Here is a 26224-nt window from a genome sequence, read left to right on the forward strand (position 1 = left end):
ATTTTCAGCTGCTGTCATTAATTCTGTCCCTCCCCTTCAGGTGACATCCCAACCACTAAAGCACTTTACATTGCTGAAATGCCTTATATGCGGAGTGTGTCCTCCTTTTTCATTTTACAAAAAGTGCAGATTTCAATAGAAAATTGCACTTTTATAAATTAACCTTGTTACACCCCCAACTGAAGCTAAATTCAGGAGGCAGTAATTGCCCAAATGCATATTTAAATACTTGCATGTATTCATTGGTATATATTTACTAAATACTGATTTATTTATTTTTTTTAATAATATAATTTTTTTACTTGGGCAGTGAACAGTCACTTAAAGCATATTGTGTTCCCATAAAACACGGATTACTGTTATGCATACTTTCTCTATGCATTCATTTTTTCCCTCTTAGAACATGTTTTGTTTTCATATCCTAACTTTCTAGCGTGATGATGCCCTCTTCTGGCAGTATAATTATCTAAGTAGTTGTAGTAAGTTTAACATACTCAAATTATATTTTTAGTTGTTCAAATCTGAATATATATGCATATTTTAATGTATTAGCTCTGAAACCAGAGGGCTGCACTCACCTTAACATGCATAAATGGGGTGCTGCTGGGGCCAATTCATATAATACATAAGATCCAGCGCACTTACTTATCCACTAAACAGCAACTTCAAAGCTCACAGATTTTATTCGTTTTATTAAATTAGTTTTTTTAAAACCACCTAATCTAGGCAAAAATAATGGAGGTTTAGTTACAGTATATGATTATACGTTGCAAAAGCCTGTCACAACGTCAATGTACCCCATCTTTGGCAGGTCCTACTGTATCAGCCTAATGTCTGCTCTTATGAAATTAGCCCACTTACTTTGGGAAGAAATTTCCATCTGGGGCTCTCTGCAGTACAAGGCTAAATAGGGCCCTGGAATGAGGGACACATGTGACAGGGAGGGGTGCAAATGTATTAGCTATGAATGTGTAAAACTGGGTACCACCATTTGGTGACCTTTAAATGCTCCTTTTAAAAGAAGAGGAGCTACTTAATGTAGTTGTTTTGATGAGTATAGTCTGCCCCTGCATTCTTTTCAATGTTCAGAGAAAAGGCAGTGTTTACATTGTTGCCTAGTGACACATCTAGTGTCCCTCACAAAGGATGTAGCATTTACAAGTTTGAAATGTGGCAATTGCAGTACTGTAAAAATATTTTTAGATAAATAGACTATCCATTTAAACGTTCCAGGCATTTTAGATTATGAAAAGCTGTAACTTTATAGGTCTATATAGGGTGTTTTCAATCTTTTTAATAGCCCCAAGTAAAACAACTTGGTGAGGCCAATGTCTAATATATCTAATACAAAATAAAGAATACACTATCTCAGCAATAGTACATACTACACTGTTTTAAAAAAAAAAATACATTAAAACAATTTACAGTATAATAAGCCTGTGTCACACTTGTACATGTCGCTCTCCATGTAAATATTCTGAAAAGTTGCTGAATATGAGAATTTCTCTGGTTTGGTTAACTTGGCCTACAATTTGCTGCATGAGTGTGTGATTTCATGCTTATACTTTCTCATCAGATATAAATGAATGTGAAGCCAATCCTGCTCCTTGCAAGCAAGGATTCAATTGTATAAACACCTTGGGGTCATATGTGTGCCAGAGAAAACAGTTGAATTGTAAGCGAGGATACAAGTCTGATGAAAATGGAACAATCTGCCTCGGTGAGATCATTTACATTCTGTAAATAGCTTATTTTTTTTTTTTAAGGAATATATGCAGACATAAAGAGGTCAGGTGCAGTCTCCATGGAAAGCAATGGAATAATCCTGCTGATTGCTCAACTTTTCGAAATTAGCAGCACTAATTCCTTTGAAACAACTGAGAAAAAATATAAAAATATAAAATTGTGATTTAAATACAGTATCTCATATGATTATAAAAACAATATACTGTAATTGTGAAAGCTACTATTTTTAAATTGAACAATTAATTCATTAAATAACAGAATTTGAGTGTTTCTTTAAAAAAATGCATTTAAAAATACTTTGTCATTTCAATGAATAGAAGGTATCTAATATTTTTTGTGAACAACATAGTTTAATAGTATATCTTTGTATCTTTTGTTTTCATCTAGATATTGATGAGTGCAGTACTGGTTTAAATAATTGCTCCGATGTACAAGCTTGCTACAATCTTCCAGGTTCCTATCGCTGTGACTGCAAGAAGGGGTATCGATACGACACATTTAGAAAAACCTGCGTTGGTATGTGCAATTACCTTCAGTGGAAAAAACATTTTTTTTTATTATTTTTGTTACACATAATTCATAATGTGAAGGCAAAATGTATGTCTCACAGGTGGAAAAATCAGGTATTGCATGGGAGAATGAGTTAAAGACCATGTTTAAGATTTTATTTTCATTTTTTTTTTAATTCTTTAAAAAAGAAAAATTAAAAAAATTAGACCTCTGCCTACATTTGCGCAAGTATTGGGTATCCAAACTGATAATATGCTTCTCTGCTGAAGCACTATAAACCCTCTAAGACCCAAGAAGGTCTTTATGCTCAGCATCATCACGCACGGCATGATAATGCCGAATGATGCTGCTAATGATTCTCTATGAGAAGCATCCAGTTTGTAGAGTTAAGCAATTGTCACACATATGTCATAAGTCCTCAAAACTTGTCTATGAAAAGCATTGGATTGGACAAAAGTCATTAAACTTGAGCATTCGGACAGACACCTCTCTACAGTTGAAGGTGGGGCCACTGTAGAGAGGTGTCTATCCTAGAGCTGGAATAAAGGTAAGTTTTATGGCTCTCTTTATTTTTATGACCCGGGAATTACAAACTTTTCAATTTGACCTACATTTTCCAATCCCTTTGACAGGTTTTCATAATTCCCTATTTAATGAATACTCAATTAAGAATGGATGCTGCAATTCATTAAAACATATATAACATGGGAAAATAGATATCTATTTATCTTTATCTTGAAAAAATTGCAGAAACTTTGTACTTTGAATGCTTTTTTTTTTTTTTTTTTTAATTCTTTATTTTATTTGTGCACAAAGTTAACAAGTAGCCTTGGTGCGCCACAACAGCGACATCAGGGACAGTTAATAAGCATTGATAATACACGTCATGGCATTGCTATTCAGGCACTTTTTTTTTATAGCAATATTTCAGTAGTGTAGGTTCTCGATTGGGTTAAGTAAATTAATTATACAAGCAAATCTGTACACTTAAGTATAACCTTAGCTTATCAGCGAGATGGTCAGACATAGCTCTAGTCCAGCCAAGCTTGGACTAAATGGTTGTCATGCTAACCATAGCTTATACGTCTAATCTATGCATAGTATGAGTGACATGTTTGCATCGCTTAATAATGGTAGTTGAGAGCACGTTTGAGATTATTTAGTCATAGCATGGGTTGATCAAGTATTACAGACATAACAGATGTATCAGATAAATCATAAATGAACTGCCTGAATTACTGAATTACATACTAGATAGGTCACATTTGTTTGATTTATTTAATGTAGATTGAATGCTTGTTTATGCTATTCTAAGCTGTGGTCAGATGTGTCAGGGAGAATTTCACTTGCAGGTGTGCACACAGAGAGGTTTACTGACTTTTAAAGTAACAAGCTCAGCTAAATCAAGCATTTAAAGCAAAACAATATTAGTGTCCACCCTATGTTGGGCCAATGCAGTTAGTCATGCTTCCTTGCCGGGATGTCGGACGATCCGTCTGTTGGTAGTGCGGTCTGCCATAGTGGGATGAGCGGATTGACGTCTTGGTGGTAAGTGCAGTCCCAGTAGATGTCCGTGCAGGGAAACCATCTTCCACTCAGGGGTACGTGTTGTCCAGCCGGATGCCTGCCGTGTACAGGGGGGGAGACTGGTGCTTTTAAGTTGTCGGCAGTGTGTTCTAGCCCCTCTGCGGTGAGTGAAGCGGCTCAGTAGGGTAAGTTAGGGCTTTAAAACATAGTGCCGTGGTGTGGTCAGTACCCTCTGATGATGTGAGTGGTAGTGCTGCACCCCCCTGGCTTACGGTACCTTGGAGTTTATTCGCTGGCTCCTGTTCATTCAGGGTCTGTAGTCCGCCTGTGTAGTGAGGAGGGGATGCGTCCGGCAGAGTCGCCTGCCACGCGCCTCCGCCATTTTGGAAGCGGACCCTCGGCAAGTTTGTAGGACTCCGGTGAGACACAGGGTGGGGGCCGGGATCACCCCCGCCGGCCCATGGGGGGGGGGAACAGGGCCGGACCCGCCCAGCTTCTCGGTTCCACCGTACCTCTGGTGGGCAGGAAAGCTGGGCAGCGGCCGTCCACCCCGCTTACCGCCCGGGCGGTCTCCATCTTAGCTGACAGGGATCGCCCCACCGAGGGACTAAAACCTCACGGCAAGCCTCTCCCCGGTACCAGGGTCGCCTCTAGTGTCTAGTGGCACAACTGCCAGTTGCTGGGGAAGAATTTGCCGGTTTTCAAGGCCAAAAGACTAGGTAGCTTGTCGGGAGCTACTCCACTGTGCGTCCGCTCGGCATGGCGGTCCGGCCCCGCCCCCCTACTTTGAATGCTTTTGATGACAATGTACTTTTATTTTAAAACGTATGGCCTCTTTAAGATTTATACTGCATTATTTCTGTCTATAATTTACATACTTTTTATAATTATTTTCTGTATCTTCCTATTTTAATTATATTTATCAATATGTGCTTTTATTTTTGGTTTTTTTGTTTGTTTGTTCAGATGTAAACGAATGCTGGATTTACCCAGGCCGTCTTTGTCACCATAATTGTGAAAATACTATTGGGTCATATAAATGTTCCTGCTTTGCAGGATTTAAGCTATCAAACGACGGAAAGCATTGTGAAGGTAACTATTCTTGTTAAATTAATTTGCTAATTAATAATTATTACAGATAAAATGCTCCATTTGCTTTCTTGTTCTTCTATGGCATAGTTGGTTAGTAATATTCCTAGTACCATCTGCCCTAATTTCAATTCAAACATTCTAAATGTTTTAGATACACCATATTTTCCTGTGCTGATACATGCGTAAAGGAGTAAATAGTGACAGATTGCCAAGTTTAACTGTGCTTCCATTTGCACGAAAGACAAAATATGGGTGATGCCTTGTAACAAATATTGCTGGCATGAGACCTCCAACCCCAAGACCAGATTGTGATGATGAAAAGGCATTGCAGTGGTCCTTAAATGATTAAAAGGCACCTGTCATCAAGTTTTTAATTTCTTGTTTTTTTGTTTTGGTAATTTATTACATTCACTGAAACATAATGATTTTTTTTGAGTGTATATTAAAGAAAATTTAACTTTTTTCATGTGGCTGAGCAGCCATGTTCGAACAGATTCTACTATTGTCTGACCAACTGCTTCTCAAGATAACTTATTTGCTGCTGCAAGTTCACACAGAACAATCACAGCAGCAGGTAAGTAAGGCTGAGCAGCAGTTGGTCAGATAACAGTATAATCTAACTCAGCACGTCTGCTTAACCAGATAAAAAAGTGAAATTTTCTAAAATAAAATAAAAATCAATATACATTTTTTAAAAACATATATACAATTTTAGTAAATCTAATATGTAAAAGAAACAAAACAAAAAACAAAAAACAAATGGAAATTTGATGACAGAGGTTATTTAAGCTCCAGACTTGGCCAGTCCGAGGCAATGGAATTATTCTTTTGGGACCACTGGGAAGGGAGATATGAAAACTATCCGAAAGGACAAGGATTTAGTGTAGCTTGGGTATTAAAATTGTTATTAAATGTAGCTAACTTGATTCATAACAAAAATGGTAATGCTGTCCAGTTTACCTCTGAAATAACTTTATTTCTGTAAAACAGATGTGAATGAGTGTGAAAATAACCCGTGTAGCCAAGAATGCACAAATATTTTTGGATCCTATCAGTGTTATTGCAAGGAAGGATACAAGCTTGCAGATGATGGCATATCTTGTGAAGGTAGGATAAATGAAATTATAAAACTGTCTTATTTCCCTTGTAGAAACTAGAACATCATAATAGCAGATATAACATGCTAAGGAGACTTTGGAGTTTTGACTGGTTGTTCCTGTATTGTTCTACAGGAACAACCAGTCCTTCTTCACAACAGACAGAGAGATACAGCTTTTCTACACAAAGCTCTATTTTCCCCGGTATAAAGTACAGTGGTATCATAAATACTGCCCTCTTCACGCAAAATATACTCTATATATTTGAAATGTGCATCAGGGCTCCTTTTTAGGCTCCAGTGGTAGCGTATGACCTGTATAGTACAGATCCTGGTTATAGATTTGCAGTTGTTGTACCTGTATGAGAGCATTATTTGAGTTTCCATTTTTATGGATATCTGTATGATGGGAAGGGTGATCAACGCAAACAGCTGGGTTATGACTCTCCCTCTCGATCTCTCCCCCCCTCTCTCTCTCTCTCTCTATATATATATATATATATATATATATATATATACACACATATGTATATATGTATATACATATATATATATATATATATATATATATATATATATAATAGAAAAAAAACTATCAATATTAAACGTTTCAGCTACAATACACTGCTTAATAAGGTTATGGATGTAGAGAGCATGCGCACAAAATACATATAAGGTATACATAGATATTTTACCTATTTAACCTTCATACATTTTAAATTTGTGTTATATAAGCTATTTTTCTTACTTTGCATTCTGCAGTGTGCATTTTGACCGCAAATTTTGATTTAGTTTTAGCCAAATTTTAATTATTTTGATTTTTAGTCTTAGTCTAGTTTTAGTCGACTAAATACTATAAGATTTGAGTCCACTAAATCTACGTTAGATTTAGTCAACTGAAATGGAATTTCTTTAGTTAAAGTGTGATGCATTATTTAAACATTTCTCAAGAATTTCCAAACTTATTATATATATATTACTCAAGGAGGAGTAAGCATTTATTAACCTGTTATTAATGTATTATTTACAGTATTAGGTTTTAAACATACAACACAAACACGTTTAACTATAAACACAGGTTTAAAATGCTATAATATGTTGTTATTATTTATCTTAAATTTAAATAAAACCAAACCTAATAAAGAAACAAGAATATGACCTTACTTTGCACAAAATATCAATAATTAGATATTCATTGATAATAACAAGTTGCATATGACATTCATCACTTTCTAAAATTTTATGTCTAGCTTTCATTCATTGATCAGAATGTCATTAAGTTTCATTATACTTTTCATCATAATCACTTCTTTTTTATTAAGTTATTCTATGGTTTTCCTAACTAAAAACACGGTTTTGACAATATAATGAAAATTTTTCATCATAAAATCCTTGTTACTGAGACCTTAAAATATTACATATCGAACTTCAATTTCATGATGTAAGGTCCGTGTGTAGTTCATGTTCAGAATGGTTTTAAAATGCCCAATTTTTTTTGCTTGTTTTAGATATTGATGAATGTGTTCAGGGTCTCGGAAGCCTGTGTGTTTTTGCCTGTATAAATACACCTGGGAGTTATAAATGTGCGTGCCCTGAAATTGGATACACAATGTCCGGAAATGGGCTGACATGCAAAGGTAAGAGGCACGGTTGGCATATTGACCTAGCTACAATTCTATGATCAAAGTTCTCCATAAAAACCCTGATGATTTACCAATACATAGCCAGGTAATGTTTTGTTTTTTTAACTGAATTAAATTAGCAGCCATGCTTTCACTCTCATCCGGGGAGCCTGTCCCTGTTGTAGATGTTTTTAAGAAGGTGTGTTTTGCAAGTATCCCAAAACCTGACAGATATTTGGGAATGCGTTGAAGGAAGCCTGCAGACTCTTCTTTCCATTGGTTTTTGGGAAATGATTCTTGTTCTATTTGTTATTTGTGATTTAGGGGTTGCCCCCCTTCTGCCTTCTCTCTCCCCCCCCCCCCCCCCCCCCCATTTCCGATTTTCCAGAAGTATTCTGATTAGCTCAGTTATGCTTTTCTGATTAAGTCCAGGGAGTAGCAATAATTGAAACCACCTCTTCCAAGGTTGATTACGATGGACGCATAACACTGTTGCTTGTTGTTGCGACCCAAATTGAGGTAATTGTACAGAAGTATAATCAGTCTTCTAATCAGAATTGACAAGTTGTTGGGTTTTTATGCAACAAATTTAATTCCAGAAATCCAATGGAAAAAATGTTTACAAAAAGGTGTTATAACTCTAGGATTTCAGATTTTGGTGTATCTGTGGCTATCTTCTCCGATTTTGCGTTTTCTAACAGTAAACAATGGATTGGAGAAATCCTAGCCCTTTTCACATGTTCCTCTTTAGGGATATATTGACTTAAAGATAAACTCCATTATTTAGGACTTTCATTAACCTCTCATGCGTGCTTCTCATTCATTTCTTTCATGAATGAGAAGCTGCTGATGGAGCATTGTCCACATTTGTGGCTTGCTGTTTAATCTCCCAATTGAAAACATAGGTGAATAAAAACAAAAAACAATTCAAGATTTCTTAAAGGGTCATTCCAGATCCCTAAACAACTTTAGCTTGCTGAAAAGTTTTATGTGTGAAGAGTGTGTCCTCTTTTTTTTCATTTTGGAATTAGTGCAGATTTCAATAGAAATGTACTCTTTTATAAATTAACCTGGTTACACCGTCCTTGCTTTCAAGCAGACAACAGGTCATGTTACTTCCTTGTTTCGTTAGCTCAATGCAGCTGGCCTCACAAAATGGCAATTGCCCAGAGCACCTGACTTGCAAAGACTTCTTATTTAGCTGCATTGGGAAGTCTGTGATTGGACAGCCATAGAAAATCTGGGCGGAGTTAGAAGGGGAGAGATTGCAAAGGCAAATCTCCAGTGAAAAAATACATAATTAACTGCATGCATGTTTTCATTTGGGCATATCTATTAAACAGTGATTTTTATTTATTTTGTATTTGGGCAGTGGAGTGTCCCTTTAACTCATCCCAGTCTTTGATTTACAGAGAATGTTACAGCAGGGGCTTCTATAACAAATGACAAAACTACGTGTACATTTACCAACTTGTACCTCTCATCCATTAAAATATAGAATCAAGAGAGTGTCCTATGGTGAAAAGTATATTTTATAGTTTATGCAAAAATCATGCATCTACTATTATTTTTTTTTAAAAAAAAAAGTCTGGGATTATCCTTTCAGATGCCTGCAGACTACTATGTGTTTGCACAATCAGTGTTATATCTACATATATATTTTCTAAATAATACTTGTAGATGGCTTCCTAATAACAGCTGGCTGTGTTGACATAGAAAAGCAAGACAATTTATAGTTCCCTGTGTTTTCAGTGGATCTCTGATTAAAATGTGTCAAAATTCACTCACATACACAGTCACTGCTCAAGTATGTCTGCATTGGAGAGGTCAAAAACTGAATGTTGTAATGATACAAGAACTCTCCCTGAGTAAGACATATGAAGGGAAAGAATTACATTAGAAGATTTTTTTATGTATTGAAACAAATGCATCTTGTGTTTTAACATAGGAAAACATACAAAGTTATTCACTAAAGTGAGAATTCAAAGTGATTTTCAGAACTAAATCCAGGGTAGGAAAACTGAAAGCAAAGTTGACTTAGAGACTTCAGTTCACCTATTTTGACCTGAAATCTAAAATTCACTTTGAATTCTCACTTGACTGAATAACCCTGCCAATCCTATGCCTACAGTCAATTCTGACTTTGCAAAGGTTCTGTTAAAAAAGGCATGATTCTGTCTGTGTGCCATCAGTACAACCTAGCTAACAAAGTAGATTTCTTTTACCTTGAATAGTAGTTGACTCCTCACAGCGCAGCTTTATAATATGTACCTATGACCTATTTAAAGGGATACTATAAGTGCCAGGAATACAAAGCTGTATTTCTGGCATTATAGATCCCTTTGCTTCTCCCCCGCCCATCGGTGTGAATAAAGGGTTAAAAAAAAAAAACACTCGCATTAGACATCCCCATAGAAAAGCGTTGAATCAATGCTTTTTTATTGGGAAAAGTCTGCCGCTGGAGGTCCTCATGCAGAGGACGTCCAGCGTCAGATACTGTAGCAAAAGTTCAGCTTGGATCCAGGAAGCGCCCCCAGTGACTATCTGGTAGACAGCCACCGAAGGCAGGCTTAGAACTGCAATGTAAACGTTTCTGTGGAACTGCAATGTTTAACATTGCAGCACTAAGTGCAATAGAGACACTGCACAGACCACTTCAATGAGCTAAAGTGGTCTGGGTATTTATAGTGTCCCTTTACGGTTTGCACTAGAGTCTCCAGGCTTGACACTTAATCTCTAGTACTTTGCAAAATATATTTTTCTCTAGTCACCACCTCTTCATGCCTTGACTTTAACTTCCTAACCAATAGAACAAGGAAGGGAGTTAATTGAGCATTTATTCTTAAAAGCTGTATTACAATATCTGTTTATGGGGTCATACAGTGAAATCATCAAATAAACAGGACAAAAACCTATTTAATTTGTCTCCATGATATATATAATGCAATTCTCTCCACGTTAAAAGGGTAATCCAGATGTGGAGTCCGTGCTCACTGTGCCTAGACACCATGCTGCCGAGGCCTAAGCAGGTCGAAATGATCGTCGGGGGTTGCTGTATCTCTCATACAGAGAGAACGTGCCGACATTTTGGTTCTGGACTGCCCTTATGGGTGGGATCAGTCTGAAATGCCTTGGAACTTATTCTCTCTCTAATGTCTCAAGTGAGCAAAAACTATTTTGAGACCTGAGCAGGGATTTACCAAAAGGCAAGCTACTGAGCTGCTCAAGCTTTTGTCCATTCTCAGAGATCCAATTTTCTCTGTTTTTTATATAATACAATTGCTTCCGATTCACAATGTGTGATTATGTGTATATTTTATCTGTGTTCATTTGTGTTCATGTGTGTGTATTTATGTATGTCACTGAAGCTACCCACCAACAGAAAGTGTGTAGCATTCACAAGCAGCCCTTATAGCCACTTATATTGGGCTGCCCATGTACAGCATACATAGACCGAAATCCCTTAACATAGCTGGTGCAGACTGTTCTCTCAGATTTTTGTTCCATAGAACTTATACCCTCTTGGTATTTAGGCAAGTTGTTCCACCTGTTCCAAAATACTTTTATTTTACTTTATTTTTTATAGTTTCGGAAAATTAGCAAACCATTATAAATTGCAAGCACTTAAAGGGGCACTCTAAGCACTATAACTACTACAGCACGCATTAGTGGTGCTAGGAGTTCCCATGGCATAACCTAACTGTTGGTTTAGAACAGGTTGAGACCACTTTCCATAGATATCACTGATGAGAGTTCCCCTACTTGTGCATCAGCAATATCAATTCACTCCATGTTTGGGTGGAAATAATTGATGGACAGTTCCAGCTTACACTCTTCAGACAATGAATTCCATCCAAAGCTGGACAAACTTCATTCCATAAAACGGAAGGAGAACTTTACATTTTGTGATCTCTGTGAACAAAGCTGTACCACAGGTGCCCTGTGTACCCAAACAAGTGTTAAACCATTCAAGAGCAGGTTTCCTCTTAACAGTGTTGAAAGTGGTTATGGTGTTTAGTGTGTGCCTTTAACATTTAACTATATCTTTGTACCAGAATAGGTCAAGACATTCATAGGTCTCAATTTAGTAAATGGGAAAATATGATGAGTGATTAGTGATAGTGGTTACTATTCAGATTTTCCAGAATGATGTACAGAAAATATGCCATTTATAGACTGCAGAGCTGGGTGGGGTCTAAAATATAAATTTGCCAAATGGCAAATGTGCATTCTTAATAGAATTTTTTGTGAGTATGGTAGTTCATAATAATCCTCATTGTCCTTATAGGACCTTTTTGCTGTCCTCTGTTAACTTTCTGCAAGGAATTTTTCTATTGAGTTGCTAAGAAAATGTACCAAAATAAAAAAGCTTATAGAACTCATCTGTCCCTTATTGCTTGCCACCTACTGGTGGCTCACCCTATTGCGACGACTTCCAGTATGTTTCTATGTTTTATGTGTAATCCTTTAGGATTGTATAATATTCTTTACTTAAGACCATTTTGGGCCAATGTAAGCAACGTATGTCTTCAGGAAATCATATCAATTAAACTGTGTACAGCTTTCCCTCCCGCACCTTGATTCCTCTCCTGCAACTGTAATCAAAACACTAATCCCTCAGTGAATACTATTCTAGAAACCTAATTTTCTATGATAGCCTTACCTTTTGTGTTACACTACCCCACTCCCTCTAGCATTCAAGCTCATTGAGCATGGCCCTCAACCTCTCTGATCCTGCGTGTCCAACTCGTCTGGTTAGTCCACCCATTGTGCACTGCTGTGGAATTTGTTGTCGCATTACAAATAATAATAATAATAATAATAATAATAATAGTAATAGTATATGTGGTGCAAGGAGACTTTGCATGCAGTTTCTTCAGTTTTGTCAAACCATTTTCAACTTGTTTGACAAAAAAAAAGGAGGGCTCCTGCAGCAAACAATACGTGGCCCCTTTGCAGTCACACAGATAATGCAGTAGTAATTCAAACATAACTCCAGCTTTGTTTATACAAATCTGACCAAATTTGGATGGCTATGACTGAGTGCTGGGGAATGAATATTGAATGTGTCAGATGTGTTATTAATCATACAAAAATGTGGGCAATATAAGTAAGGGAATAATTCTAGCACCATAACTACTACAGACAGAGGCAGGAGCCTGGCAAGATCCAGGTAAGTTGCCAACTGTTCTAATGGCCAGTTTGAGCCTACTAGGAGGCTTCAAGGTGCCCACCAAGTATTGTGATGCAGAGAGTCTGGGGGTTGAGCAGCGAGGGAACTTTGATCTATATTTGTTTTGGCTGCAAAGCCATCAGAACCTGTAGTGATGCTGGGAGCTAGGATATGACTTCACAACATCACTACAGGGTGTTCATGGGAGCTGTGTAGGAAGAGCATGAAGATAATAGCAGCTCTTTTAGACCTCAAGGAAAGGATCCAACACCCCCGCCCCCCCTCCCCCCCCCCCCCAAAAAAAAAAATATATATATATATGTATAATGAAAAAATATTTCTGAGTGTGTTAGAGAATGTGTGTGAAAATGTTTTTTGTTCTTTTTTTTTGGAAGAGTTCGGGGCACTTTCGAAATTCTGTAAAAAAAAAATCCAGCTGGGGTACCTGGCAGGTGTGGAAGCCTTTATTGTGCTTCTCACACACGCATCGTGAATGCTGTGCAGCACGCTCATGATATGTATGTGAGAGATGCACAATTGGGGTGAGTAAAGTGGGAGGAGGCAGCAAAACATATTTTTGGCTGTTTGGGCAAAATTCCTTTCATCGACCTTGACTGTTCTTAAAGGGTTTGCCTACTTAATCTGGGAGGAATCAGAGCATTCTGGGTGACATTGCCACTAGTGCATGCAATAAAAGATTCTATGATTTTTGTCTGAAAACAGGCGACACCAGATTGGCAATTTCCTTATGAGGCAGACTCACAACAATTAACACAGGGGTAACTTATTCCACCTTGAGTTTGGAGTCATTACGGCAGGAAATCAATTATGCTGGAGCTGTCAAGTTATGTTAGTATTTTTTTCAAGAATCAGGCTAGTTAATTGCCTGGATCTTTTAGAAGACATATGTGCATGGATTTTTTTTTAGCTTGCGCTGCTTTGCTCGCACACTACTAAATCGAGGGACATAAACAATCACAATAATATTTTCCTTTGATACAAGAGTAAAACGTATCGCAGATATTTGCAGATATCTAGATTAATCACCACTGGATTTGGAGCCACAAAAATAATTGTTTTAACTGCAGAGCCTAACAAAAATAATAAAAGGTGATCCTATATTGCCATCTAGTGGACAAAATATAAAATTGCATCTATAGTACATTTTGCTATAGATGTGCAACCAGTTACTAATTATCTAGTTAGAAGTAATAAAATCGAAGCTAAGAAAAATAATACTATCAACTTATGAAAGCTAAGAAGTTTTGTTAAAGGATCACTATAGGGTCAGGAACACAAACATGTATTCCTGACCCTATACTGTTAAAACCACCATCTAGCCCTCCTGGGCCCCTCATGCCTCCATAATTATAGCACAATCTTACTGTATTCAGGCCTGATTCTGTAGATCTGCATGCTGTTTGCCTCAGAAAAACAAGCAGTCTGCTGACATCATCAGAGGTGGTGGCCTGATCCAATCACAATGGTTCCCCATAGCATTGTCTGAGACTGACAATGAGGCAGATCAGGGGCAGAGCCAGCATGATTCAAACACAGCCCTGCCCAATCAGCATCTCCTCATAGAGATGAATTGAATCAATGAATCTCTATGACGAAAGTTCAGTGTCTGCATGAAGAGGGAGGAGACACTGAATGTTTGGATGCATTTTAGGCAGCCATGACCCAGGAAGGATCTCTGACAGCCATCTGAGGAGGCACCTCTGGACAGCTACCTGCCTAATGGAAATGTTTAAACTCTTTGCATATAAAGCACATTTTGTTTATAATGGCTTGTCAAGGATGATGTGCTCAGAACAAACTGAACCATTTTTTGCCTTCCGTTCCTATTTTCATAGTGTGTCATGGTGCTCTCTTTAGAATATATCTTTAAATAGATAGCCATAACTAATTGGGCTAACTCTTCATGGGAAGAGTTACTGGTTAGATAACGCCAGGTAATTTACCTGTTAGATGATTAGTTATTACATTCCTGTGTTTCTTAATGTGCCATATAGCAATGGAGGCCACTTTCTATGTCCACTGTCACACTGCACTGATGGGGCCCACAATTCAAAAATAAAAAAAATCTTGTTGGTTGGAGCCAATACTTTTATGGGTTCATATAGCTAAGAAGGAGGGTACTTGAAGAAAACAATATGGCAATATGAGTAGCTGTTTGGGAAAATGTTCGTTGACACTGATCAGAATATATGAGATGATTCTGAAAATGTTATTTGTTGGGATTTCTAGGGTTAAATTTATTTTAGTAAATGATGGTAAATCCTAATATCTCGTATTACCTTTTTATTCTTTAGACATTGATGAGTGTGAAGTTGGAGCCCACAACTGTTCATCATCAGAGGAATGCTACAATGTTCATGGCAGTTATAAATGCCTATCCTTTGATTGTCCAGAGAATTACCAAAAGGTTTCTAACATGTATGTATTGCGTTCTTCTTGTTTGTCTCCAGACTCCTGGAGCTTTCCATGCATATAAAACAAGATAGCTTACTGTAGCGGATTGGTACCGGGCTGTCCCACGACATGTATGAGAATAAGTGTATTTGGTCATATGGCTGGTTTAATGTGTATGTACATGTATAGAAAGCATGGTATCCGGGTATAATGACAGTTAAATGTATGTAAAGAATTGTATTCCTCTAGTTGTTCGGTAGAATCATTCAAATAAAACAAGGGAATGAAACTACCGAACAACCAGACCACCCAGGAATGAGTGTGCCTCCAATTACCGTTTGCAACAATGTTGCAAACAGGTAATTGGCAATCAGTGCAGTGTGGTCTTTGTCCTCTGGGTGGCCGCCATTCGGGAAACAAACACGTGGCGGCGGCCATCTTAAACTACCGAACAGCGGTGTTTTGCCGTCGAGTGTCTGGAACTAAAATCGGACACTTGACTAGGCAAACACCGCTGAGACCTCCATACTTCCAGAAATTCGTATGGAAACTACCGAATGACCCGCCGTTCGGTAGAAAGAGCCCAATAAACAAGGGAATTCATTCAAACCCTCTCCAGGCTCTATAACACAGGCAATTCGCCTGTTTTCATTCCCTTGTTTGTGACCGACCGCAGGGCCAAAATGCATGGAACTGTTTTCGGATACTTTACCCATGCGGTCGGTCAAATCTTTGGAACCCCATATCTCACGAACCATTCATCCGAATGGGCTAATTTTTAAGTATGTTGGTCCCCCAGAATAGAGCTATCTGGGGATGTTGGATTTGTGGATGTACCCCAAGTATTTAGGGTACATCCAAAACTCGGGGAAAACTGTGTACACAATAAGGGGATTATGATGCTAGAGGAGGGGAGGAGATCTGTGGGAGGTTACTACTTAGAGATTGGATAATGTCTTAAGTGATAGAACCTCCTCCCTTGCATGGGAGAGGGCTTTATAAGGAACTGTGGAATAAAGCTTGTCAGACTACTCCTGAAACTGTGTGGCGTCCAGTTATTGGGATTGCGATGGGGATACTGCTGTATTACTTTACCTGCTGGAAACCTTGCCTGTGGACTTAACATCACCTTGTTCCTGAGCCTCACTGGAATCTCTAGTGGAGAATAGCTGTGCAAGATCGGCTCTCCGCTACATTGGTTGGCAGCGCTGGGATCCAAACTCACAGAGGAACAAGCGTAAATGGAGTACGGATGGAGATTGATTTTTCTGCGCTAAAACGCTCCACGCTAAAGGACCTCCTAGAGGCAAGGGGTATACAAGCCAGCAATAAGAAGAAAGCAGTACTTGTTACAGAACTCATGGCAGAGTACAGAATGGAGGGCGATTCAGTTCCGGCACAGAGGGAGCCGGGAGGAACACCACAAGGATCGGAATTCCAGAGGCAGGTTCAGTTCAGGCTATCCTTTTATGGGGAAAACCCCCCAACAGAAATTGTTACCAGGACAATGGCCGAGGTACAAGAATTCATCCTAAGGACACAGGCACCAGAACAAAGCTCTGCAATTAATGTGCCACAGGAAGGTAAGCCTAAAATACCATACCAGGCTTTTAAAACATATGTGGAGGCAGAGGAAGATATAGACGCTTTCCTGCAAGACTTTGAAAGACTGTGTGCACTGCATAAAATTAACGCAGAGGACTGGGTACCTATTTTGGCCGGAAGGTTAACCGGGAGGGCAGCAGAGGCATATCGGACTGTACCTAATGACGAAATAAGGAATTACAGTAAAGTGAAAGAAATTATACTCGCCAGGTATGCTATAACACCCGAGGCATACCGGCGGAGGTTCCGGGATCTAAAGAAAACAGAGAAGGACTCGCACGCAGAGTGGGCATGCCGATTACAGGGGGCAGCGCTCGGGTGGGTGCAAGCTAGCAAGGCACGTTCTATGGAGGATGTAATACAAATGTTGCTGATGGAGCAGTTCTATGAGGGAGTAACCAATGAGGTCCAGGAATGGGTAAGGGACAGAAACCCTACTTCCCTTACCGAGGCGGCTAGGAAAGCGGATGACTACCTGGATGCACGCAGGTCACAAAAACCTGCAGCTCCAAAAGCAACCTTTAAAACATTCGGGGGAAACAACTACACCCCAGCTCCACCGAGACCGCTACCACCACCTCCACCACCCGCTGCACAGCCCCGGTTCCGACAACCCACCGCTGGCCCCTGTCATCACTGCCAGAAGTGGGGACATTATAAAAGGGAATGCCCACAGCTACGGGACCGTTCCACCTGGATTCGTCCAGGCCCACCTCCACCCAGGGCGGCCGCAGCCCACCACTACCAGGACCTAGTCACCACCCCATATGGTTCCGCAGTCCCCATTACTACTGTGGAACAATGGGAGGTACTGCACGAGGCAGATCCGGTCCAGGCCAATGTGGATAATCTACGGCACCATCGACAGACGGTATATCTGAATGGTACAGCAGTCCGGGGATTACGAGATTCGGGAGCCACCATCACTTTGGTACAGAGCCACCTGATTTCAGATCAGGCAAAACTGAACAAAACTGTTGCCGTCCGGGTAGCTGGGGGAGCAGTGTACCGGCTACCTACAGCAAGGGTACATTTACATTGGGGAGCGGGGGCAGGGGAAGTGGAGGTGGGGTTGATGCCACATTTACCGGCGGAGGTTTTATTGGGGAACGATCTGGGGAGGCTCACTTCTGCTTTTGAGCCCCAGTCACCCACCACAGGAGAGGTCAACCCTGTAGTCACCCGACAACAGGCCCGCACCCAGGACCACAACACACTGCCGGAGGTCCAGGTAAGCAACCCTACCCCCCCTCTAGAATGTGTCCCCTGGGCTCCACCTAATGAATTTGTAGCTGAAGTCGCAACAGACCCCACGCTTCAGGTGTATAGGGACAAGGTTGGCACGGGTTCCCCCGGGGCGGAGGGAGAGAAGTTTATCTGGGATAAACAACTTTTATACAGGGAAACAACCAAACAGATTACGGGGTTAGACCCGATAGCGAGGAGACAATTAGTGGTACCACAGCGGTACCGGGCTGAATTACTCCGGATAGCGCATGATATTCCGCTATCCGGACATCTAGGGGTTAGTCGCACCAGGTACAGACTAACCCAGAGTTTCTTCTGGCCAGGGATTAGCCAGGAAGTACGCAGATATTGCACGACTTGCGATACCTGCCAGAGAGTGGGAAAAAGGGGGGATCGCAGGAAGGCTAAACTTCACCCCTTACCCATAATAGAGGAACCTTTTAGCCGAATAGCGGTGGATCTGATAGGCCCCCTCAATAAAGTTAGTCCGTCAGGAAAACTGTATATTTTAACGGTCGTAGATTATGCCACCAGGTATCCAGAGGCAGTGGCTCTGACCAACATCCACGCTGAGACGGTCGCGGATGCCCTCATGCGGATATTCTCCCGGATGGGATTACCCAGGGAGATTATCTCGGATCAGGGTACCCAGTTTACCGCAGAATTCACCCAACACCTCTGGAGGATCTGTGGCATTAAGCCTATTATCAGCGCCCCTTACCACCCCCAGACGAACGGGCTCTGCGAACGATTCAATGGTACCTTGAAGCAGATGCTCCGAACCTTCGCAGAGACCCACAAGGACTGGGAACGATTCCTGCCGCACCTCCTATTTGCATACCGGGAGGTGCCGCAGGAATCCACAGGGTTCTCCCCGTTTGAATTATTGTTTGGAAGGAGGGTCCGAGGCCCATTGGATCTTATTAGAGAGCATTGGGAGGGAGACCGGAGCACAGATGGCACTCCCATCCTACCATATGTGTTGGCCTTTCGGGACCGCCTAGAAGCGTTGACCAAGACGGTACGGGAAAACCTTCAGGAGGCCCAGACCCGCCAGCGTACATGGTATGATCGGGGAGCCAGGGACCGTAGCTTTCAGGTCGGGCAGAAGGTACTAATTTTAAAACCTGTCCGACATGATAAGTTACAGGCCGCCTGGCAGGGCCCATATAAGGTGGTGGAGCAAAGATGCGATACCACCTATATTATCGGCCCCTGCACAGGGACTGGGGGGCGACGCATGCTCCATGTGAACATGCTGAAGCCCTACCACGAGCGTACTGAGGAGGTAACCGCCATCTGTGCCCCTAACACGGAAGAGTTTGACAGCTTACCCCTCCCCGATTTGCTGGGGGATGGGCAGCTGTCCGGAGATTTAGGGGAGGTTACGCTGGGAGATCGGCTGAGCCCACAGGAGCGGATCGAGGTACAGCAACTATTGGAAGAGAAACGCGACACGTTCTCTAATGTACCTGGATACACGCCTCTGGCAACTCACCGGGTCGAGACCCCAGGGCAACTACCCATGCGCCAGACGCCATACCGCATTCCAGAAGCGGTACGGGCAAACATGCGTAAGGAGATCGACGAAATGCTCCAACTGGGGGTGATTGAACCCTCAGACAGTCCTTGGGCATCTCCTGTAGTCCTCGTACCAAAGCGAGACGGTACGACCCGCTTCTGCGTGGACTATAGGAGATTGAACGAGAAGACTGTATCTGACGCCTATCCGATGCCCCGGATAGACGAGTTACTGGACAGAATGGCCAGGGGCCAATACCTCACCACTATTGACTTGTGTAAAGGGTATTGGCAAATCCCCCTGGCCCCAGACGCCATCCCGAAGTCGGCCTTTGTCACCCCATTTGGCTTGTACCAGTTTAAGGTCATGCCATTTGGGATGAAAAACGCCCCAGCCACCTTCCAAAGGATGGTGGATCGACTCCTAGATGGATTCCAGGACTATACATGTGCCTACCTGGACGATATTGCTATTTTTAGCAATACGTGGCAGGAACACTTAGCTCACATCGGAGCTGTACTAGATAGGATAAGGGAAGCAGGTCTGACCTTGAAGCCGGCCAAGTGTAGTATCGGCATGGCTGAGGTACAATACCTGGGACATAGAGTAGGGTGCGGTAAACAAAAACCCGAACCCGCCAAAGTAGAGGCTGTAGCCCAGTGGCCCACCCCTAGGACTAAGACCCAGGTTTTAGCGTTTCTAAGGACAGCAGGGTATTACCGGAAGTTTGTTCCCAATTATAGCGCCCTGGCCAAACCCCTCACTGACCTGACCCGTAAGAACCTTCCCCGCCAAGTAAACTGGACCCCGGAGTGTGAGCAGGCATTCCAACAATTGAAAAATGCACTGATAAATGCCCCTGTCTTGGCAGCTCCCAATCCAACTAAACGTTTTCTTGTTCACACAGACGCTTCTATGTTTGGATTGGGGGCAGTACTGAGTCAAGTCGGGGCCGATGGCGGGGAACATCCAGTGGCTTACATCAGTCGCAAACTGTTACCTCGAGAAGTAAGCTACGCCGCCATCGAAAAGGAATGCCTGGCTGTGGTGTGGGCCCTAAAGAAGCTACAACCCTATTTATATGGACAGCCCTTTTCCTTGCTCACGGATCACAACCCGTTAGTCTGGCTGAACCGGGTGGCTGGAGACAACGCCAGGCTGCTGCGCTGGAGTTTGGCGCTACAGCCTTTTGACTTTAATATCCAGTACCGGCCGGGTAAGCAGAATGGAAATGCTGACGGGTTGTCAAGACAAACTGACTTAGAGAAATGATCCGTGAGCCCCCGGACATCCCCAAGCCGATCCGTGTTGGATCAGACTGTGTATGCCGGCTTGTGGGCAAGGGGGAGCAGTGTAGCGGATTGGTACCGGGCTGTCCCACGACATGTATGAGAATAAGTGTATTTGGTCATATGGCTGGTTTAATGTGTATGTACATGTATAGAAAGCATGGTATCCGGGTATAATGACAGTTAAATGTATGTAAAGAATTGTATTCCTCTAGTTGTTCGGTAGAATCATTCAAATAAAACAAGGGAATGAAACTACCGAACAACCAGACCACCCAGGAATGAGTGTGCCTCCAATTACCGTTTGCAACAATGTTGCAAACAGGTAATTGGCAATCAGTGCAGTGTGGTCTTTGTCCTCTGGGTGGCCGCCATTCGGGAAACAAACACGTGGCGGCGGCCATCTTAAACTACCGAACAGCGGTGTTTTGCCGTCGAGTGTCTGGAACTAAAATCGGACACTTGACTAGGCAAACACCGCTGAGACCTCCATACTTCCAGAAATTCGTATGGAAACTACCGAATGACCCGCCGTTCGGTAGAAAGAGCCCAATAAACAAGGGAATTCATTCAAACCCTCTCCAGGCTCTATAACACAGGCAATTCGCCTGTTTTCATTCCCTTGTTTGTGACCGACCGCAGGGCCAAAATGCATGGAACTGTTTTCGGATACTTTACCCATGCGGTCGGTCCAATCTTTGGAACCCCATATCTCACGAACCATTCATCCGAATGGGCTAATTTTTAAGTATGTTGGTCCCCCAGAATAGAGCTATCTGGGGATGTTGGATTTGTGGATGTACCCCAAGTATTTAGGGTACATCCAAAACTCGGGGAAAACTGTGTACACAATAAGGGGATTATGATGCTAGAGGAGGGGAGGAGATCTGTGGGAGGTTACTACTTAGAGATTGGATAATGTCTTAAGTGATAGAACCTCCTCCCTTGCATGGGAGAGGGCTTTATAAGGAACTGTGGAATAAAGCTTGTCAGACTACTCCTGAAACTGTGTGGCGTCCAGTTATTGGGATTGCGATGGGGATACTGCTGTATTACTTTACCTGCTGGAAACCTTGCCTGTGGACTTAACATCACCTTGTTCCTGAGCCTCACTGGAATCTCTAGTGGAGAATAGCTGTGCAAGATCGGCTCTCCGCTACACTTACCAAGGAAGATGTCCATGTTTTGCAAAAAAAGAAAAAAAATGGCTCTGAATTGGATAATTTTCTACTTGAGACATTGGTTGTCTAGCTAACACTATGCACGATTTGGGTTCCTATCAAAAAGGCACCAATGGTCAAAACATTATTTTACTGATTCTTTCTCAAATATAGAGTTTTCGTTCCTCCTTGATTACTCATGTTTTCTGCCAAAATTGATAACCTTTTAAGATTTGTCAACAATAAAGCCTGTTGTTCATTTTAAAATATTTTACATGCTGTTGTAACCTACTGGTAGGGAACATATGATTCTCTCTACCTACCTGCTTTTCTGAAAGCCAAGGTATACCAAGAGATTCAAATTTGCAAGATTTTTTATTTGTCTGTATTCTCTCCCCCCAAATGTAAAGTAACAAAATGTATTGTCTTTTTAACTAGTTTGGCTAGGATTATAATCAATATTGAATTCATAGCCTGGACAAATCACTTTTTCATGAAAACATGTCGCTCGAGTAGTCTGATAGTTGTCCATGTGGCATTTTGGCTCATCTGAATATTGTCCACACAAAAATATTTGAGAAAACGATTCTGACAAACCAAAATGGTGCGAAAATGGGCAATTCAGTGTATTGCAAAAATATAAATGCTGTACTACTTACATATTTCCCAGTGCACTGATAGGCACTTTGTGCAAAGGTTAAGTGCGAAAATTAACCAATACATTTAAAAAGAGGAGGAACATTTTTAAAAAATCTATATTTATGTACTTATTAAATAAATATATATTTAAAAAAAAAACACATTCTGTAGACCTTCCTTCCAGTTTGGGGATCTACATACAATAGTATTGGTTACCTCTTGCTAATTTAGAGTATAATTAATTATTATTTTTTTACTTCTAATGTATTTCCTCTGAATTCTCATACTACTGTCAAATTGATTAATATTATAATCCTATATTAACAATATTTTTTTAAATCTCATTTTGTAGGAAATGTGAAAGAATATCTTGTTTTAATTTACAAGACTGTCAAAACACTCCTGTAAGAATCTCTTACCATAAACTCAATTTCCCTGTTAACGTGATCGTTCCAGCTCAAATTTTCCGCATCGGACCTTCACCTGTATATACAGGAGATAATGTTATCTTGGATATTAAGAAAGGAAACGAAGAAAACTATTTCAGCGCTAGAAAATTCAATCCATACACAGGCATACTATATCTTCAAAGGCCTGTCAAGAAGTCCAAGGATTTCTTACTTGATGTTGAAATGAAACTATTTCGGCAAGGAGTGGTCACAACCTTTCTTTCCAGGATCTACATATTTATTACTGCCCCCCCTTCCTAATTGTACCAAACTTAGTATGGCAAGAATGTACCCAGATTTAGTGGCATTGGAAACTAGGTCTAATGCACAAAGCTGACAAACTCTTAGAGCATTCCTATCTAAAAGGCAAAGCAAGTCCATAAGAAAACTGATCCACCAATAGAACCTCATGTTAAATTATGATTCTTAACCAAATCTCTTATCCTTAACTAAAGTGCTGATTAGTTTTATTTTAGAATTATAGGGAAATATATACCTCAAATAAAAGTAATCCCAAAAATATTCCTACCAATTATTGTGAGTTGCCCTGGAACCTCCAAGTTTTAAATCTCCAGGCCACTGTCAAACTGAGACTTCATCATAAGGGGGAAGTAGAGAGGTATTGGCTCAAACTACCAGGATCTGCCCCCAGTTTTGCAGCGCTCTTTCTATTATATTGTCAGTCGTATTTCTATTTGGCCAGTCTTCTTTTCAGTCCAGGACTGACACCTTTAGTTATGGCCATCACTTTCTTGTCTAAAGCTTAAAAGAAATAAGAGGTCTCCAGGAGGCTGAATGCTGACGTTCAATGTTAGGCCCATAATGTAAAAGTTCTGTTTAGAGTGTGGTAATGCCTTAATCAAAATTATATCACAATGAATATGCATATAAAGCAATAGGATTTGTATGCCCTTTACCAATGAAAAATACCCTTAATTTAGAGAAACAGATAGTGAGCATGTTAGAGATACTTCAAGAAATCAATACTGCGTTTGACTGTCAGTTTGGGGTTTTCAGCTAATCGGAAAACAGCTAGAAGTCAAATCATGGTCAATGACCAAAGAATACATCGGTGAGCATGGGTTTCTTTAAATATCTGTTTTTGTGTAATATGAGTTTTTTAGGAGGCATCCTGCACCTTTAAATGACATGGCAGAAGTCTGATAAAAATAAAGTGACTGATATGTATTCTAGAAGTATTAGTTCAGGGCTTTCACTCCTGAAAATCAGATGCATCGCACAAATACACCCTAGAGGTCGCATTAAAGGGACACATGGAACTGGTTATATTCCCTGGAGTCGTCTGGCACTGTCCCTCCATTCAGTGTTAAAGCATGTTTGGGCAGTTTACCACCCACAGCCTGACTCCTACTGGAGGTGTGGCTAAGGCACAGATTACACACTAACTTCTAGCCATACCAATTCATACTAGCAATAGTGTTGTGATAAGGCCTAAGCAACCCATTGTTTTTCAGTTTAATACATCCTCGTTACTCCAAGCAGCACAGAGGGGAGATGGGCTGCTCTTGTTTAGCATTAATAATGTTTTATGTTGAATGGAGGACGGCACCAGGAGATTCCAGACAGGCAGACACTATAACTACTTCAATGAACTGAGGCCAATATAGTGCCTGCTGTGCCCCTTTAAGGAGTGTGATGTCATGGCAAGCTTCACACAAGTTGTACCTACAACAGTTGATTTGTTCCCATTCTGTGACTACCAGGCCCAAACCCACATAATCACAGTTTGATCCCCTACGGATCCCAGTTCTGATGACATCTTTAAGTCCACAGTTTACCATCCGTGCTCTATTGTCTTCAAATTCTTGTAATTCAGGCTTTATTACAAAGGCATATAGCTTGAATAGTGTGTCCATATTAATTAAAGATTGTATTTTCTATTCTATTTTTCTATGTTGAAATGTGTTTGTAAATTCATATGCTAAATATTAATTTTTTTTGCTCAAAAAATATACTTACTGTATTTTAAACTTCAGCAATTAATAATGCATATTTTTCTACTTTTTATATATGACCTGTTGATTGATGTAATTAATGTCTAACCTACTAGTTAAAATGCAAAATATTGTGTTGCATGATTTGTATCTGCGGTACATATTTATTAGCTTTTAATTTATTCAAATAAATGAAGCAATTAGTTATTAATGAAAATCTGTCCTTTACTGTATTTTATGTATTGCATAGTCAGATTGACTACCATTGTTTCAGTGGATGAGGTTTGGCTCAGATGGACTAGTCACTACCTAATTTTAGTGAACTTCAAAGGAGAGGAATTAAATTCCTCTTGGTGAAGGGAAACATCCCCATAAGTCATTGTTTTGTAGTTTGTTTGTTTTTTGGGAGGAGGAATCATGTATTTAAAATGGTTAATTCTATTTTTTTCATACCTACCCAACATTTTTTATTAAATTAAATCTGATCACCTAAGAATATATGCATAAAGTCTATCATTTAAAACTTGGATATATTCTTAATAGGATGTCTAGCATTTAAAGAGACATTTCAAGTCATAATGAAAGAATATGGCTCCTCTCGATATGCTCTCGATATGCGCTATTGTGGTTCAAATCAAACATTAAACAGAGGAGCATAGTTCCTCCCCCCTCCCCCCCCGTTTTTAATTAAGGCCCCCACCCGCCGCTCATGGGTGATGGGTGGGGGCCAAGGGGGACCCGTTTGTTGGGGCGGAGCGACTTTTTTATTTTTTATCAACAGTGAGCAGCCACTGGCTACTCACTGTTTAGTAGACATGCCCCTACTCGCGGCATAGCGAGTAGGGGAATTCGGGAGATTTTAATCTCCCTTATGTTAATATGTAGGCCATATTCGTTCATTCATTTGAAACTTCTATTCATTAATTCTTTCTGACGAATGAAGGGCACAAAATAAAGATGCAAAAATAGGTAATATGGGGGGCTTAGAGGCATTTGGGGGCGACGAGGGGGACAATTAGATGTAGTGGCGTCGGTAAAAAAAAAAGGGGGGTTTAAAAAAATGGGATTCGGCCATTAAACTTTAACTGAAAACTCACATTTTTCCTTTATTTACATTAAAAGGTTACATGTTTTGCATCTTTCTGAGTATAATTTTGCAATCCATACATGTAAGTA

The 26224-nt window shown here is 40.5% G+C and overlaps 1 protein-coding gene across 1 annotated transcript in view; it reads left to right on the top strand.

The window, feature by feature from the left end:
- The window catches only part of LOC134568230 (fibulin-2-like), a 105308-nt gene extending 80043 nt beyond the window's left edge, over nucleotides 1-25265 (top strand). The window contains exons 7-13 of the mRNA XM_063426650.1: nucleotides 1577-1720; nucleotides 2134-2262; nucleotides 4750-4875; nucleotides 5866-5982; nucleotides 7480-7608; nucleotides 15082-15205; nucleotides 22997-25265. Of these exons, the coding sequence (XP_063282720.1) occupies nucleotides 1577-1720; nucleotides 2134-2262; nucleotides 4750-4875; nucleotides 5866-5982; nucleotides 7480-7608; nucleotides 15082-15205; nucleotides 22997-23354 (1127 nt within the window). The 3' untranslated portion in view covers nucleotides 23355-25265. The remainder of the gene's footprint in view (nucleotides 1-1576; nucleotides 1721-2133; nucleotides 2263-4749; nucleotides 4876-5865; nucleotides 5983-7479; nucleotides 7609-15081; nucleotides 15206-22996) is intronic.
- Nucleotides 25266-26224: the final 959 nt, after the last annotated feature.

The sequence above is a fragment of the Pelobates fuscus genome, chromosome 7 (genome assembly GCF_036172605.1).
Source record: "Pelobates fuscus isolate aPelFus1 chromosome 7, aPelFus1.pri, whole genome shotgun sequence".
NCBI lineage: Eukaryota > Metazoa > Chordata > Amphibia > Anura > Pelobatidae > Pelobates > Pelobates fuscus.